General features: G+C 39.7%; 1 protein-coding gene across 1 annotated transcript in view; it reads left to right on the forward strand.

The window, feature by feature from the left end:
* Positions 1-18,919, forward strand: part of LOC131975889 (CUB and sushi domain-containing protein 3-like) — a 231,777-nt gene that overhangs the window by 175,048 nt on the left and 37,810 nt on the right. The window contains exons 52-57 of the mRNA XM_059338703.1: positions 142-315; positions 2,990-3,163; positions 3,916-4,089; positions 6,901-7,086; positions 8,218-8,391; positions 15,470-15,652. Of these exons, the coding sequence (XP_059194686.1) occupies positions 142-315; positions 2,990-3,163; positions 3,916-4,089; positions 6,901-7,086; positions 8,218-8,391; positions 15,470-15,652 (1,065 nt within the window). The remainder of the gene's footprint in view (positions 1-141; positions 316-2,989; positions 3,164-3,915; positions 4,090-6,900; positions 7,087-8,217; positions 8,392-15,469; positions 15,653-18,919) is intronic.

An 18,919-nucleotide genomic window follows, 5' to 3' on the forward strand; every position in this document is an offset into this window, starting at 1 on the left:
CTCTGAAGATGTAAGCCAACTTCCATATCCTCTTTCTTTCTCTCTTGTTCTCTCTCACTTACTAACCTGGTGTGTTCTTTCATTCTACGCCTCCTCCATCTTCCTCCACTTATTTTTACTATCTTATTCATCTTATTGCAGTCATTTCCTGTGGGGATCTGCCCACTCCTCCTAATGGGAAGAAAACTGGGACCCAAACTACCTTTGGAGCATCAGCCATTTTCAGCTGTAACCTTGGCTATGTTTTAACCGGATCTACAGTGAGAGAGTGTCTCCTGTCCGGCCTTTGGAGTGGGACGGAGACCAACTGCCTGGGTAAGCAGGGTCTAAATGTTCTCTTTAACTTTATGAAGGACAGCCTTGACCTGGGTCAAACACTGCTGGCAATCTTTTCACACAGGATATAAGGGTTTTTTTGGTTGGGCCAACATGCCTAGAATAGAACCAGATGGGGAACCAGAGGGTGGCTTTAATTAGTTCTGTTGCCAAGTGTGTAATTACTACTACTACGGCCAATTACTATAAACATTCAGAAAGATGTACCGTTTTTTGTCGCCTGGGTCTGACAACATACTGATACTTAACGCTGCCACTTTATATTTTCCTTTGGGCTGGCACACATCAGGCTGTTTTAAGCGCTGTATAGATCATGAGGTAAAATTGTGCAAATGTGCAGTCGCTTTTGGCAACTACTTTTAGTTGACTGGTGCATGGTGCTGTACGGTGAAGACTTAGAGTCAGTGTGATGTGCTGTTTCTGAAATGTTAAATGTGAGAGAGCAGCTATAGGGCCACAGCTGGCCTGAAACTATGAGACACTTGCCAAGCTGTACCAGCACAGTTTGAGCTGCTGTTAAGATATATAAACAAGAAAATATGCTACAGCTTAGCTTACCACAGCTCATCTCAGCTCTGTACTGTGCAAGAAAATGAGACATACATAATTACTTGAGCCACATTCAAACCCACGCAGCAGCAGACTGTGACAGTTTCCCTGGCAGATGCGGTAGTCCGTTCATCAACCCTGTGGCACCAGCACTCCAAGCTCCACTCAAGATTGGTTCAGTTCATTAAAAGAAGGGCACCTCTCTCTTGTTTAGTAATATGACTGTCAGGGTTAACATAGCCATAGACCCCTCGGTATAGTCGCCTACTTCAGCACTATCTTCATAGAATCTGGCTGCTCTCAACTGGAGTGTGATAATAAAATGCTCGGCTGACTTTCTGGGTGCACGAGTGAATTAGGGAAATCAGACTCACAGTCAGCGGCAATTTCCCAGGTTTTAAGTGGCAGTGGAAATCTCAGCAAGATTCCTCCTCTGTGAAAGGCATTTATTGTAGCTGAAAGTAATATGATTATGTGCATGAGCGTATTGCACAGATTTTGAGGAGTTTCACATCTCTCCGTCTCTTTGTCTACTGTAGATGAGAAATGCTGAGTTATCACCATAAGAGAAGCTCAAGCCAATATAAATTTAGAAATAATAATTCAGAGATAATGAGCTGAAAAATGCTTTCCAAATCCAATATGTTTCATGAATACACTAACTAATTTTGTTTGCCAGCATTCTAATTCCAAGACCTTTTACATCACCAGTTTCCTCATTTCATTTTATAATGCAGTTGTCAAAATGCAAACTTATTCAAACGTGATAACACAATCAAAATTCTGTTTCCACCCTGCAATTGTAGTCCATTAGTTCAGTGGACACCACTGCAGGCTGTTATTCTCTAACACTATAAAGCTGAACTTAAGTATTGTCCCACATAAATGATTGGCTGTGATAATTCATTGGGATTCATAGTGCAAAGTGCTTTGAATTGGAGCCCGACATTTTCTACAACTGTATATTATTTGGACAGCGGAGCGTTAATCACACCATACACTACAAGAGTTACATTATGTATTAGGTCTGTTGTTCGAAGCTTCAAGCATAAAGTTGACATTCAAACTCTAAATCAAAATGTATCTATTTTATGTCTTTTGATTATTATGTCTTTTGTCATTGACTGTTTTTTTTGCACAGTTGCTGATAAAGATTATACTACACTAATATTATTATTAGACCATTTGTAGAATTTTTTGACTTGTCATTTTCTAGTAACCCCAGAGCTTTGTAAAGTCCAAAAGTAAAATCTTTGTCAAATAGTTTTAATGGTTTCTAAATATTCTGCTTCAACCTGTAATTGTTGACTTGTAGCCCCTCAAAAACAAGAGTTTGACTCATGTGAAAACTGTTTGCTCTCCAGCTTACAGCACACAAAGGTAGGCACACACCTGTATTAACAGAGCGGTCAAGCAGCAATCTAACAACATCATAGATTGAAATTGCATTAAAAAGTAACAATTGTGATGTATCACTGGTGCATGGATTGATTTTGTAAATGAAACTTAAGGTGGACACTAGGGTTGTCACTTTTTCCCAAAACCTAGCCTCCAAACTAACAAATCCAAAGTAAAAGAGAATGTTTTTCAAACTAATTAGAACCTCCCTGCTCAAAACCGTGTCTGTCATCATCATGATATCTCACTGTGGACATCATATGCCAATTCGGTTGACATCATCCAACTATCCCATAAATTACATTTATTTGCCACAATAATTATATTAGAGTATACTATTATATTAAATTACCTACTTTACTTAATTACTTAAAAAGATGATGTGTCTGCTTTTGCTCGGTGCTCCATCAAGATGTAATCACTTTCATACCAACAAGCACTGTACAAACATCATTTAAAAAGTTTATCTAATAAAATAATAATAATAATTTAATTTGGTGAATCACTTTATTCTCCATTGAGGATTTTGTTCAAGGATTTTTTATTATACATAAAAGAATGACATTCAGTACAGCCCAAGGATGCCATCCTTATTATGGTCTCTGTTACTAAAGAAATCCACAATCTAATTCAACCAGGGAGTTGAAAATTAGGGTCAAAGGAATGAATAAAACATATTTACAAAACTGTGTTTTATTTCCTACAGCTGGTCACTGTGGCATTCCAGAGCAGATTGTTAATGGGCAGGTGATCGGGGAAAACTTTGGTTATAGAGACACAGTGGTTTATCAGTGCAACCCTGGATTCAGACTCCTCGGCTCCTCGGTACGAATCTGCCAGCAGGACCACAACTGGTCTGGACTGCTCCCAGTTTGTATCTGTAAGTACTGCAGCACCAATTCTCACCGCATGATTGTTTACAAGAGATCATGTGTGTGTTATATCTGAGTTTCTCACTCAAGTTGCTACTGTTCAGATGGAAAGGAGCTGATGGAAACAGCTTTTTTTAATCCTGAATTTCAATTATGGAACCGTTGAATATGTCAATTTGTTTTAACAAGTAAGAAGGGGCTAATCAAACAACATGATGACTTGATAGCATTGTTAAAATAAATGTATAGTAAAAATATTTTTTAGCCCTCTTAAATTGTTTTAATCACTGCTAAAATGCAATTCCCAACACTTCCTGCTCCTTTAGTTTTAAAAGTCAATAGTTGATAGATATCCTCATAATGTGGTTCTCAATCACCTTATCATCTTATTGCAGTCATCTAATAGTCACCTATTGATGTGATGTGAAATGTGCTGTTTACCCTTTCCCAATCGAGATCATGTCTTGATTCCTAATTACCCTATTGTCCTTTGAGGTTAATTGTATGATAATGATATTCCTATGATAGGTGCCACTGTACGTCACCTATCGATCATGGTTATTGAATTTAATCTCTCTCCTTTTCTCTCTCTCTCTCTCTCTCTCTCTCTCTCTCTCTCTGTCCACACACTCTGTATCTTTCTCACCCCCCTGCTCTTTACCTTCCCTTTGTATTCATTCTTGGCTGCCTTTCATCGTCCATCCTCCTCTCCACCTCCTCCTGTCTTGACATCTCCGTGGTCGATGCGTGTCAACTTCAGCTGTCACATGTGGACACCCAGGTAGCCCTATATATGGCCGCACCACAGGCGATGGCTTCAACTACAATGATGTGGTGCGCTTCTCTTGCAACAAAGGATACACCCTGGAAGGACCCTCCACGGCCCAGTGCCAGGCCAACCGCCAGTGGAGCCGGCAGCCACCGACATGCAGAGGTACAGTCCAGCTCCAGAGTTCCAGCAGAATGGATAAATGATTGGCAGCTCGACTGACTTAAAATATCAGAAGGACGCAGATGTATCTTGACGTTTGAACTAAAAAGCTGCTTGTATCTGGCAGCATGTTTAGCTAAGGCTCAGACTACAGACATTGCCTCAGGAGGCAAGACAGACAGGGGCGCAAATGCAAGAATTACTACGAGAATTAGGAACCTGCAGATGCGTCATATTTATATGCATCTTGTTAACCATCTGCAATGATCCATTTCTGAAGAGAGTACCTCTTATTGCATCACTACAACTAAAGGTGATTTAATGTTTGATAACAGAAGCCGCTTCTATTCTGCTCCTGTGAATCAGGCAAGCCATCAGTGGAGCAGTTAGCTGCCAGCGAGCAGAAATAGGATCCAGCCAAAGTGTTGGAACTGAATGAAATGGCTTTTGCAGGTGCTTTGTGATGGTTCAGGAATCAGAGACTAGGATGACCACAAGAATTCAGCAGCCAGCAGATAAATCGTGATCATTCAGGAATCAGCAGCCAGTGACCGCCAGCATGCACAGGCTCGGACACAGAGCAGAATGGATAGTGGTAGTGTCCCCATATCTATTGATTTGAATGAGAAAAGTCACTATCTGTTCTACTTCTCAGAGTGAAGCATTAGGCAACAACATCTGGGCCCTTGCCTCAGAGCAAAAGCAGGGGAACAGCAGTAACGAGCTTGCAGCAGAATGTATGGAAAGGGGAGAGTAAATGGGGAATTGTTTCTACATTTCTACTGTCAGTTTTTACCGAGAGGCTTGCTGCAGGGAAAGATTACTTTGAAGGCAGGAAAGCTCCGAGTACATTTAGTGGAAGACATCTTATTGGGAGTGTCAGATGGTGGCTGTGTTTCAGTTGTGTCCAATTTTAGTTTGCCCAGGTTAGGCTCATTAGTGGTGTGTTTGCAATCAGCAGCACCCCAGACACTTGTGTGTGTGACCATACCAGAGAAATGTTTACTTGGTTGCCCAAAATAATTTTGACAGTTTGACAATGTTTTTTTCTGGAAATATTTTCTACTATTTACATTATTTTCCTCGAAATAAATGGAAACAGACAATAGATGTATTGAACATGTTTGAAGCTCTTTATTTGAACAATGCTTAGGGGGAAAAGAGCTTTTTTTATATATTTGGGTTTAAAAATGCTAGTTCTTAAAGATATTTGTTGCAGTGTGGTAATTGTAGGTATATATGACAAGGTAACTGACCAGGCAGCAATCAATAAAACACAATTAAGAGATGCATTTAAGTGATATTCATTGTGGCTTTAATTGGTCTGCTACCTCTGGATCTAGCCGGCCAAGGCTAGACTTGCCAGATTTTGCCCATTTAAAAATATCCCCCCTCTTGGCATGAGTTTTGCTGGCAGTCAGATGTGACGAGACACAGTTTTCATTATTGTGAATAGCACCATGGAGACAGATCTGGTAAAAGATCGAAAGAGTAAAATTATATTAAACTGTCATGATCCCTTTATCAGAATAATTTGTTTGCACAATTTTTTTTTCCAGTTAACCAGCTTTTTCCCACATTTGCATTATTGATTTAATTCGATGTTGAACTTAATTTCACCCTCATCTACTTCTTGCTGTCTGAACAACCTTGTCAGCATTGTGGTTTTGGAGACTTCAACTGCTTCTTAAATGGATGCTTTTGTTAGTGTGACAACAGATGTGCCTTTCGTTCTTTTTGTTTTCAGGAGGAAGCATAAGGTGATATTATTATTGACAGTGCTTAAATATAGTCTCGGCTCAGTTGTCTCCCTGTTTGTAGAATAAACAGAAAAAGCCACTGATCAGGTCATATCAACAGTTCTATTAATATCTCACAACTGAACATGCTGACAGATAGCATTTATGCAGAAGAGGCTCCAACCAAATGAGACTACACAACTTCCAGGAAACAAAAAGTCAGATCCCCAGTGATGATGCTGGGTGCACTTAATTAGGCAGATTGCCACATGACTGTTACTAAATGTGTTTTCTTGTTTTTGCTTTAAACCAGTTTGAGGTAAAATTATTAACTGAAGAATATGCGTTGCACAGATACTGTTAACTTGATAAACACAGTGGTTATAGTAAATATTCTTTAGGTAAAGGTAACCCATCACACATAATAATCTAAATATTATGACAAGTGTGAAGGTTTTCACAGTTCAGTTCATAATCACTGCATGCTATAATTAATCTCCTGCCATACAGTGGTGTGATCTGCACTATTAGTGCCAAAGCAACCTTTATATATATAACCTTATATATATAACCTTATATATATATATATATATATATATAACGACAGAGATGATCGTACACACAGTATTCATAAGAAGGGTTTGGATTCACTAGTGAACTCATCTCATATAAACATTATCATCATGTACTCTACATCAATGTTTCATTTACCATTTCAATAAAAAACACAATAAATTGATGTGTATGAATAGTTGCCAGGAACATTTCTTCTAACCATTATTACGATATTACAGCACACTTATGATGGTGTGAGTAGATAAGATTCCAGGGCTACGGGAATAGCTGCTTTTTGTCAGCATCTATTTGAACAACTATGCAGTTCCAACAGTAATTTACCTGAAATTACATTGAAAACATCTGTCTTGCCAGAAATATCCTTGCAGTGATAGAAATTGATGTGATTGCTGTCAGTATTCTGCTGTCTGTAATTTCCCATTGTCATTAAACTAATTGAATGATTCATGGTGGCACATTTTTCATGACAATGATTTCTTTTCTTTTCTTCTTCATTCAGTGGTGAACTGCACAGATCCAGGTATCCCTGCCAATTCTATCCGGGAGAGTAAGATTGAGCACGGTAACTTCACATTCGGCAGCGTTGTCTTCTACGACTGTAACCCAGGATATTACTTGTTCGGCTCATCTGTGCTCACCTGCCAGCCTGTGGGTCACTGGGACAAACCTCTGCCAGAATGCATCGGTAAAGTGGCTACCTTTTAATATTCATTCAGCAATCAGCTGGCAAATCATGTTCTTATTAGCAGTGTTTATCTTTCTATCTCCTGTTCATTGTTCAGTGCATTAGCCTGTCCACCTTTCTATGTAGTTAGTGCATTTATGCAAAAGTTAATTAATTGATACATTTTAACAAGAGATAACAAGAAATGCAAATAAAAAATTAAGAGAAGTTTCACTCCCAATTGGGTGTCCACAACCTTGTTTGTGTCCTCATTTGCTTCTAGAGTTTAAATAGTACAAGTTGCTAAACGCTGTGGCTGAGAGCATCTGTGTAATGTTCCATGCCCCAGTGGCTTATGGTTATGTTGCACTGTGCCTAATTGAGAAATGGGGAAACTGTCATAGGGCCAGTTGTTCAGGCTATAGCTAATGTTCCCCCAAAACCAAGTGTTCAAATTCTAACAACAACCATCTATGAACTGTAGGGGTTATCTGAGGTTGTAATGTTGTTCTCAAACACCTGGCTCACCATGCACTCAACTTTATATGAGGCCAACAACAGTAATGACCTATTTTTGAGTCGAATTATCTCAAGTAAACCTCTACATTTTGCACACAGCCTCAGAAAGCACTTCATTTCATGGCAGAGAGATGACGCATTTACTTTATCTAACAGAATTGTAATTAAAGAGATGCGCAGGAGTGTCTGTCTCGAATGTTTATTCACGTCTCCAGGCGTCACTGACTCTTTGTTAAGAAATTAGCTTTGCGAAATTACAGAAACTTAGTTTGCTGAGCTGATTAAGTGGCAGCACCCACAAACATATGTAAAGGTCAAAAGAATTATAAAGTAGCACAGAAAGTGGTGCACCAAATGCAATTACAGACCCAAAGTGTATATACAGTACAATTAACATTAAATAACCTTCTGTATGAAAAACTGGTTTTGAAGGGTTTCTTGATGGAGCAGCAAGCAGCCATGTGATGTTATGTTACCATTTAGTCGAACCATTTGTTAACATGAGAAAACTGTGGGATGTCTCACCAGTATCAGTGTGAGTGGTGACTCTGCTGAGGCATGCAACACTAATCCGTCCATCCATTCACTCATCCATTGATAATCTTTCTTACCTCTCCTCTGTCTGTCATGCAGAGGTGGACTGCAGCCACCCAGGCTCGCCTCCCCATGGAGTGATGAGCGGAGAGAAGTTTACCTTTGGCTCCACGGTGCGCTATTCCTGCTCTGGAGACCGCCAGCTCATAGGAGACTCATCACTCACCTGTCAGCTCAACGGACACTGGACCGGTCCACTGCCCCACTGCTCAGGTACACTAACACTAATACAATCATGCACACACACACGAGCATTCCTGCACACATTCACACTTCCTTATGACACGGATATCAGTACTCATGTTAGAGATTAGTGGTAGTTGTGGTTAGTGCTTTTTTTTTTCTTTTTTTTATTGGTGAAATGACGTAACAAACAGGTGACATGAGAGACAAATACACTACACCATGTGGACCACAAGTAGAGACGGTAGACATACAGCGCGAACAACAATAAAGAAAAACATGAATGATAAACGATTTGCACAGAGGTATCACAGGTGTGTGTGTGTGCGTGTGTGTGTGTGTGTGTGTGTGTGTGTGTGTGTGTGTGTGTGTGCGTGTGTGTATGTGGATGAGGGGCAGATGCTACGACATATATATATAAAAATATATAACATGGCTCATTTATATGTATCACACAATGAAAATAAATAGGCAAACAAAGCAAGAAGCGCTAACGAGAGAAAACAAATAAACAAGAATAAATAAAATAACTTATTAAATAAAAAAAATAAAAAAATAATAAAAAAAAAATAGTAATATTAACCCAATATAAACCAACGCGTCATGACAGTGACAACCACAACAACAACATACGTCGCACTCATCACTCACCTGTCAGCTCAACGGACACTGGAGCGGTCCACTGCCCCACTGCTCAGGTACACTAACACTAATACAATCATGCACACACACGAGCATTCCTGCACACATTCGCACAACATTCACGCTTCCTTATGACACGGATATCAGTACTCATGTTAGAGATTAGTGGTAGTTTGCTTTTTAAGTATACCATCCTTTCATTTTAATTCAGTCTGTGCATTGAGGTTCTTTGAATGGCCAAAGTGGTGTTTACCCACACACATTAAAAGATATTTTCTCACTTACTTATTTTGATATGAAGCCACACAGATAGTTTAAAGTTCTATTTGGCCAGGCTTTGAGATATCTGTATCTGAGATTAGTGCCATCACCCCAATATCGCTGAGTTAAATGGAATTTTGTTTGTGTTCCTAGCATTAAAAATGACTTTTGAGAAATTCAGCAGCAAGATCTTTCTTTCAAAAACAATGCCCCTAATACTCCACAGAACACACTATCAACAGTTTTCATAAGGACTATTTCTTTGGTAGTAAGTAGTTCCAATGACAGCAATGCCTGTGGATTATACAGACTAATCAGGACACACATTCTGGAGGGAGAAGTTGCTGATGAATTGTTTAATTGTAATTTGTCAAAGCTGAAAGCACCACAAACAAAATTCAATCAAACTCCATTGTATTAGAGCCAGATAGCTTCATTAGTGCTGGGAGTTTAAAAAAAAAAATCTCAAACCAAATGTATCTGTACAGCTAGATTCCACACCAATATAGTTTTGAAGGCACCCTAGGGGTCCTGGCATTGAAGCGCTCTTTGGTTAGAGCCTGTACTAAGATCAAGGCAAACAGGCACAGGATGGGTATCAGCCGCCTCAGCCAATTTACTGCCCTCAGACTAAAGCCCTGTGGAGCTCTTACGGGATTTTTAAAAATTGTACCTAAATGCCAAAAAATTTGACCATTATTGTCCACAAATTCCCCAACTACTCAAGCAGTTGCAGCAATTCACTTTTCAGAACCGGCACTCTTGTGGTTTATCTGACGTATCTGCATTTGGCTGATGAATGTGAGAGTCTGCGAATACACTGATGGTGGACCAGCACAAAATAACCCAAACAATAACCCTCACACATCATTCGTCTTGGATTCACTGATAGGGAGCTATGACTTCACACCTCAGCCACGAACAAAACAATCAATCCAGTGAGAGATATCACCCCTGACATAACCTAAATGCAGACTCCAAAAGCAAAAGTTCAAACAGAACTTTTTGGGTCCAGTTTTCAGTACATTTAGTTGCAGACTTTTGTCTTGACTTTTTCTGAAAACCTGAAAGAAAGTGTCTTATAGTGTACTAGTCTGCAGAACTACAAACTTCCACCCTTAATCCCCTCTGTGCTTTTCCTTCCCATCACACTTAAGCATTCCTGACCATGTAAGTGGATTCTCTTTACTGAATGTTCACTCGGTTTGTTCAACTCACCGACCCAGAAGTAATGTTTGTAAGCAGACTTGTATGATGGTGTTTTTTTTCTTCTTCTATAAATGGGAGTGTGAACTCTCTACTCACCTTCAATATTTTGTATTTACTGAGACAGTTGTAAAGTAGCGAGCTAGGCAGTAGTGCAGTTAGACTCCTGGGATAGTAAGGAGCTGCACATGATTGGGAGTTTGCGGGTTTGCGCCTCTGCAATCAGAATTTATAGAATATTTTTTGAAAAAATGGAAAGAGTGACACGGAGGTGTGGTGGAGTATTTCTTTTCAAATGGGCCTGCATAATTATCTGCTGCGTATAGCCTAATAACAGTTTTTAGGCCTGAAATGATAGCCATAGAATCTAATACAGCATGTAATTTTAATGCTCATGGTCAAAAGAATCAGCGTAACAAGGTATTTTTCTCTTCCTCAGCCTAGTCTTTAAAGCAATTTGGCATCTATTATTGAGGTGATTTGATCAGCACCCTGCTGTTTTGACAGAAAAGCATCTTGAAAAGTGATGATTCTCGATGTTGTATTATATTTCATTCTATCACTGACTCTCGCATCAACAACATTAGCTCACTGCCTCTGTTTGTCGGAAGAAACCAGGCCAATAACCTCTGCTTTAATGTGGGCAAAAAACATTTGATACCAAACAAGATTCAGTGCATTTGATTTAACTTGTCCAAATCCTAATCAGCACAACTCATCCCTTGAAGAGGAAGATAAGTAAAGCCAACATAAATCTGTTCCCTAGCAGTTAAATTGTCAAAGAGCAATTGCTGTTTAGAGAATAAACCCCTGTGGAGGAATTTGTGCAGCAGAATAAAAGTCCTGGGTCAGTGACCGAAGGATTTAATCTTTATAAATGATGTCGTGACTTACCAAGCTAAAGAAAAGGGATACGAGGTGAGTTGATAATACAAGGTTTGATTACATTTAATCAGATTTTTTTTAAAACAACTCCAGTTTATTTTGTAGCAATACAACACTCTGATGCACTATATGACGTATATGATGCACTATAACTGATGCGAAAGGGGAAAATATATGGTATTGGATTTTAAACACTAAAAGGGGTTTAGAAGCAGTATTGTTTTAATTGTTTTGTGTGACTCAAGACCTAGTATTCAGTGATCAGTAATTACTATATTAAACACAACGTGTACAAATACAGAAATTAAGATGTTAGATTTTTTTGTGACATGTAAGACACAGATTAATAGTGATATTGATGTTGACTATAGGGCTACACGGTGGTGTAGTGGTTAGCGCTCACAGCAAGAGGGTCGATAGTTCGCCTCCCGCCTGCGGCTCTTCTGTGTGAAGTTTGCATGTTCTCACCGTGTCGGCGGGGGTTCTCACCGGGAACTCCGGCTTCTTCCCACAGTCCAGAAATATGCACTTAGGTTTAATTGGTGACTCTAAATTGCCCGTAGGTGTGAATGAGAGTGTGATTGTCTGTCACTTGTCTGATAAGCGGTTAAGGTTAATGAATGAATGTTGGCTATAGATGGTAGTTGGTAGGTGTAAATGACACATATTGTCACACTGGATTGTTCTGCATTATTGCTTCTAATTAAAGGTTTAGTAGCTAACTTTTATTAAAAAAAATATTGCTTGTCACATTTGCCAAAACTGTCCCTGTATGCCGACAGTCGTACATGAGACAGATAATCTGTCAAAAAGTCCTGTTCCCCTGCTTCCTCCTACTGCTTCTAATAGCATCGAGAAGATCAGATCCAAGGAGCCTCTACCGCAACTGCCAATCATGACAGTCACCACATGTGAACTCTGATGAAATTGTTAAACTAGGCAACATTGATCAAATATAAGTCAAGATTCTGGAAGTGCATTGCCTATTTATTGCCTCAGATGTTTCAGAAACATATTTTAGTGTGCTGTTTAGCCGTAAAATGACAAGTATTGATGTCCAGCCCCTATGTTAAAAACAGTTGAGTCAGCCAGCCGCCTGTTGGACGACGCAAACTTTCTCATTTTGCCTTGTAAAGACCTTTGGTCAGCTTGTATTGTTTTGAAAGTGCTGTAGAAATAAATTTGACTTCACTTGACCTGACTTTGACAACTGAACACCACACTATATTATGTTTCTGAAAACATTTGAGGTGACAAACAGGCAATGCAGTAACAGAATCTTGATTTATATTGCCTAGTTTGGCAGTTTAAATGGAGTTTACGAGCAGTAAATGACACTGTGTTAGAGACTTCTCAGCTCTGATTGGTTGTTTTCCTTTGGGCGCAATTGATTCTTGCAAATGCCATTAGGAACACTAGAAGGAGGGAGAGGAACCTGATATAAAAATATAACATTAAAGGTACCTTCTAAACCTTTTACAGTGAAAATCGGCAAATTAAAATGGAAATAAGACACCTTTGTAGATCACTTATTCATCAGAGTCTTGATGAATTGATATTCGTGGCAGTAAACATCTGGTTTAGTGTCGCAGAAATTAGAACCACAGCACAGCTGTGACTGAGTAGTTGCTTACAGGAAAAAAAGTTGTGATCCAGCAAATGCCTTGAGAGTTTTAAATTAGTGTAAATTCACATTTTAACACCTAGTTTTCACAAGCACATTAGCAAAAACTTCCGAGGTGATGCAATTAGTACTGCAGTGTTAGCAAAATATATGAGCTAAGTATTAATGTTTGTTTGAAAGCTTATTTTCTCCTCTAGTGTGGGTTTCTATTAGAACATGTGTACATGCTTTAATATTAAAAAACTCATTATTTCTCTCATTCTGTCCGTATGGTCATGACATTTATTCACCCTTTGACTGAAACAGTCAGTGGTAGTTCTCAAGCTGTTGCCGTGGGTACTAGAGAGGGGGCAGGGGGGCATTATTCTAATGAGCCTGGATGTGACATAAGAAAGGGAGCCAAATCTGAATGGCTTGTTGAGTCCTTAGTTTTTGATCTAAGCATCCCACAAAAAAGAGAGTTTTTCATAGTATGTCCTGATGTTTTGTGCTTAATGCTTCTGCAATGATTTTAACGTATATTTTCAGAAAGGTTGCTGCATCATCTGTAGACAGCTTTATCTGCAGGACTAGAAATTATTTAAATGGCACATTTGTATTCTCAGTGAGTGTTCATCACCAATAGCAACAAAAATAATTTGAGCTATGAAGTCTGCCCCAGCATCAGCAACATTTCTCATTCACGTATCCATCCATGCATCCACCCTTTCTCTCATCCGTCCTCCTTTGTTAATTAGTAATAGTGGGCTTAAAACTGCTTGCAAAGCTGTTCCCTTTTGTCCTCCTCTGTTGCATGGCTAAGTTGAAGGCCTTATTATTTCCTTACAAAGGGAGCCTGGTCAACGGACATTAACTCAGATTCAAACCAAATCCACCACCATCCCAATTAGAGAGATTATAGCTGTCACAATGCACGGCGAGCCGGGCTGCCTCACCTAACCGAAGGAGACTAATGAAGTACCGACAGCTGCTGTGAGACATCCACACACATACCTGTGCACGCAAGTGGACATCTACACACACACAAGCAGCAAACAAGTATGCATACTTAATACGCTTGCAAAAATAAGTGTATGCAAGTACATGCACGGACAGACAGGGAGACATATAAACAATCATTCATTCATTGAGATACACACACATGCTGTGCAAAGGCAGGCAACAGTACACATTGCTGCACACACACTCATTGTAAACCACAGCCACACACAAACTAATCATCTCCAGCTGCGAGCCCCTGACCTGACAAATCCAGTTTGTGCACATGTGAGGAGTGGGATGCGTGTAGAAGATATGAGCCTGTTGTTTGTGCAGTAAGGCTTTGTCAACAAGTCCAGTATTACTGCAGCTGTTTGCTTCTCTGTAGACACAGAGCTGCAGCCAACACACAGGGAATGATGCACAGGGTGTGTGCACAGCTCAAGGAACAGGATCTCACAGCCAATAAACCATAGATCCTTCACAAAGAAACGAGATGCACCGAACTATACAGACAACCACTGTGGTCCATCTATCTATCTGCCTGTATTTCTTATTGTCTGTCTCTATATCTGCTTATCTGCATTTTGGCTTTGTCTGTCTATCTATATATCCGTTTCTGTGATACGCTGTCTTCTGATGTCAAACATTTTTCTCTTTTCTTACTTCCACTGGTTTCATTTCTGTGAGAGATATCGGAAGCAGCAGTGGATGTGGTAGTTGGTGTCATTTGTTTTTTGCTCTGAGAATGTCCCCAGTAATATAAAACCAAAAAAAAACCCTACCCCCTAGAGAACATCCGGACTCACACACCACTCAGCTTTGCTTGCTGTTCATCACGACATAAAATGTTCAGTAGTTATGGTACCACTTTGACTTCAACCTGCCATCTCTGTCTTATTTCCTATGGCTCAGATAGATAATGTGTCCCATTTTTTTCACCCACCGGTGACAGCCCTAATGGGAAGATGAGAATTGAATTTACAAGAGACACAGCATCTTTTTTTATGTGACTTAATTTATAGATGTGCAAGACAGGTGGTGCAAGACACTGAAAGCACTGTATGTTCCTCCACAGAACAAAAGACAGGAGAGATAATTCAGGATAATGAAAATGCATTTGGCTTCAGAGGTCAAACTGTATTCATCATTTCTCATAACCACAGCTGGTTGCCTTTTAATGCTGGCCTCGCTGTTTTTATGGACAGAAAGCTCCTGGTGTCAAAGCAGTGAAAGGTATCGGTCCTCCAGGTTGTTGGCACGGTGACAACTGCTCATTGGTGCATTGTGTGTTTTATAGCTGCTTCCTGGAGGACTCAAAAGATGTACAGTTTGAGTCTAAGTCTTCTCTGTTTTGTCCTCCTGCTTGACAGACAGGAACACTGTGTTGTAATTCACTGCCATACCAACTTAAAAGGGCTCATCTCTGAACACACACACAGACAGTTAAAGTGGATGGCATCTTCAGTTTCTTGTTTTCATTGCTCCTTGTCTGGTTATCTCCCATTGCAGGTGACTCAGCAGGCACCTGTGGGGATCCTGGCACACCTGCCCATGCCACCAGGGAGGCAGGGAACTTCAAAGTACGCAGCAAGGTGCGCTTCACCTGCGCAGTGGGACATACACTGTATGGGTCTGCAGAGAGGATCTGCTTCCCCAATGGGACCTGGTCTGGCAGACAGCCTTTCTGCAAACGTAAGGGAAATATTTCAAATGTCTCTGTGATGTTAGCTAAGAAACAGTAGGAGAGGAGTTCATAGGAGTCATACAAAGAGATTATACACACATAGGCTTCACACAAAGGATATATACACAATGAAAGTCCTGGAGTTCATCATAACTCTAAACCAGGGCATCGAGCAGGGGCTTTTTTTCTACGAACTCAAAAGTGCCTTTGGCATAGCATATTTAAAACTGTCAAATACCCAGAGCTGGCATTGAAGACTTGGTCAGATTCCTAGTCTTGTTTTCTTATTCTTTAAATTTTGTTTAATGTTTTAAACCCAATTTTGAAATAGTCTTTTAATAATGTTATTGAGGGAAAGTAGGCAAGAAACAAAATATGGTCTAGTTATTGGGTTGCATTATAAGAAGGATTCTTATTCTTTACTTAAGAGTTAAGGATATCTTAGGGTTCCTCCAATTTTGATGATTCTTTTTAAAGGGACAGTTCACCTGAAAATGAAAAATGTATTTTTTTCATCTTTACCTCAAGCAAGTCTTTGTTATTGTTTTCATGTAAGTTGCTGAATTTTGAGATATCGGACATAAATATATATGCCTTCTCTCAGATATTGTGGATCGATATGACACTTGTCTTGTGGTGCTCAAAGTGCCAAGTGCGTTTGAAAAACTCTACATCAATTTCTCTTTTTAGAAATCTTGACCCAGTTAGTCAAGATAATCCAAAGACGGTGTTGTCAGTTTTTTCATGTAGGAACTATTTTGTTTCTAGTGTAGTTTCTACATGTAACTGCTTACAATCGCTCTATACATTATCTTGAGTAACTGTATTATGATTTCTGGAATGAGGCATTGCTGTTAAGTAACTCTTAAATGTTTTTTTTGGCACTTTGAGCACCACAAGCAAAGTACTGTCTAGTTCAACTATATTCAAGAAAAGACGAGAAGAGCTCGCCTGCGGCCAATATCTTCAACATTTGACAACTCACACCGAAACAATCTACACTGATAAATAAGCACAAATAAGAGAGGACAAATATGGATTTCAGGTTTTTCGGGGTGAGCTGCCCGTTTTAAAGTCTTGTAAGACACCCTTTACATTTTATGGTGCAATACCATATTGCTGGAATGACTCTTTAAAATCAAACACTTAATAAATGTAATGTTTAGATATGGAAACAAAACTTGCATCGGCTGTGGTATTGAAATAATTCAAACTGTAACCAGCCCTGGCGTACACACAAAGACACTGTATGCAACACATGGGCAGCATGCATGCATGAATGCGCATGCAGTATTCAGATAGGTGCTCGTGTGCATCCACACCTACACACACAAATGATTGCAAAAGCTCACAAACACAGTACTGCACCAGATGGATAAGTATCTCTCTGCTGCAGTCTGGTATTTCCTGCCAGCACATGGTGCTGTGACTAGCTTCCAGATTGCAACCAAAAAATTCATTAATTCTAGACACCTAAAGCCAAGTTCTTTTGGATTGTGATAAATGAATCATTGTGGATTTTGAAGATATTAGTTCACAGAACGGCAGCTCTACATCTTGCATAAATTACCCCAAGGGGTCAACCGGATATTGAGGCAAATGTTTGACTGCTTCTGCTCTATTCTACTTACTGTCCGCCAGGTTGGCACAGTGCAAGTGTCATTTTTAATATGATAAGCCAATGCACAGACTCTATGAACTTCTCTCTGTACAGCTGCCTTTTATTCTTACTCTCTTGTTTCTGCTCTTTTACTTTCTGTCTCTCTTTTCTGTCTTCTATGCCTTTGTTTCCCCTGATGTCAGCCTTTTTCTCTTGCTTCTCCCCTGATTTCTCTTTGTCTTAATCTTGTTGTCTGGCTGTCCCTTTGTCCCTGTCCACTTCTCCATCTGTCCCTCCTCTGTCTTTCTGGCTGTCTATAGCTCAGCCTGACCCTCCCTCCCCTCCTTTTACCCCACATCTCTCTTCCACTACCTTTTTATCTCTCCATCTCCCCGCTGAACTCCTGATTTAAAGATTGTTTTAGCCATCCCTCCACCTCAGGAGGGAGGGGGCAGGAATTCACTGGAGCCTGAATGAGTTTCAGTGCTGTCTGTCTGTGATCTAAAGCCCTGTCTACTGTTAAAGCCCATCCATCCGTTATCCACAACCTTTTACAGTCTTTGGAAAACAGTCACTGTGGATATTCAGCTTAATATCCATCTCACAATACCATCAGGGTCTGTTTTGTGTGTCTGTCATCGTGTCTGTCTTGAATTATTAAGAAGAGGACCAATGAGGCTACCATACTTTATTTTTGGCATGTGTGCATATGCTCGTGTGTGCACTCACAGTACAGTAATGTGAGCACAATGGCACCTGCTGTGTTGGGAGATGTGCCTGTGCCGTGCGTTCCCAACTGGATGAGTTTGTGTGTGTATGAGTGTGTGTATACGCACATGTGGTAATTGAGAAATCACCACCGCACCTACAACACGTCTGTCTCCTACAAGAATCAGTATTTCAGATTTTCCAGGCAATTAGGTGATTGAGAGAGCAAAGCAGTTTTGTAATTAGACATGATTTGGAGCAGAAGAAAAACACATGAAACAAACTCTGTACTTTCCCTTCTTCAGGGATACATTTTAGTTTGATCATTCTGAAAATGCTCTAAAGGCTAACTTAGTGTGAAAAGTCCAACCGTTCAGTTCACTACAGGAAGTCCATTTCTTCCTCCCCTGTGATTGTACATCTAATATAACACTTTGTATGAAATTCAGCCTCCTGTCTGAGTTCAATTTGTGCCGCAAGTGATATTTCATATTTCAAAATATGATAGTTTATAGCTTGTGTGGTACTGATAGAATCCCAATTGCCTGTTTAATGTATTTATTATTATAACTTAACTATTAATATTTCCTAAGTGGGGTTATCTTCATTGCTGTTGTGCAAGCTCAAACCAAATTCCTGTCAGCTATCTTTAAATAGCAATAAAGTAATGAATCTTAAAATAATTCTACATCTGCTCATTATTTAGTAAATTTTGATGACTAAAAGTTTTGTCATTGTTAGACCACAGCTGCCAACTTTCACATTACTCCCACGATCCTCTTCTTGCACTAAATGTCATTATCGTGGAAGTACTATGGGACTTGACAATACACAAACTGCACTTTATTTACTGATGACTCATTAATAGTGTGATGGGGATTTGTGTACCACTGCACCAGCTCTGCTCATTAGCCTCTCTTAATAAAGCTGTGATGCAGTATAGATTAGTGCTTCTTTACTGGTTTGG

This window comes from Centropristis striata, chromosome 8, assembly GCF_030273125.1.
Source record: "Centropristis striata isolate RG_2023a ecotype Rhode Island chromosome 8, C.striata_1.0, whole genome shotgun sequence".
NCBI classification, from domain to species: domain Eukaryota; kingdom Metazoa; phylum Chordata; class Actinopteri; order Perciformes; family Serranidae; genus Centropristis; species Centropristis striata.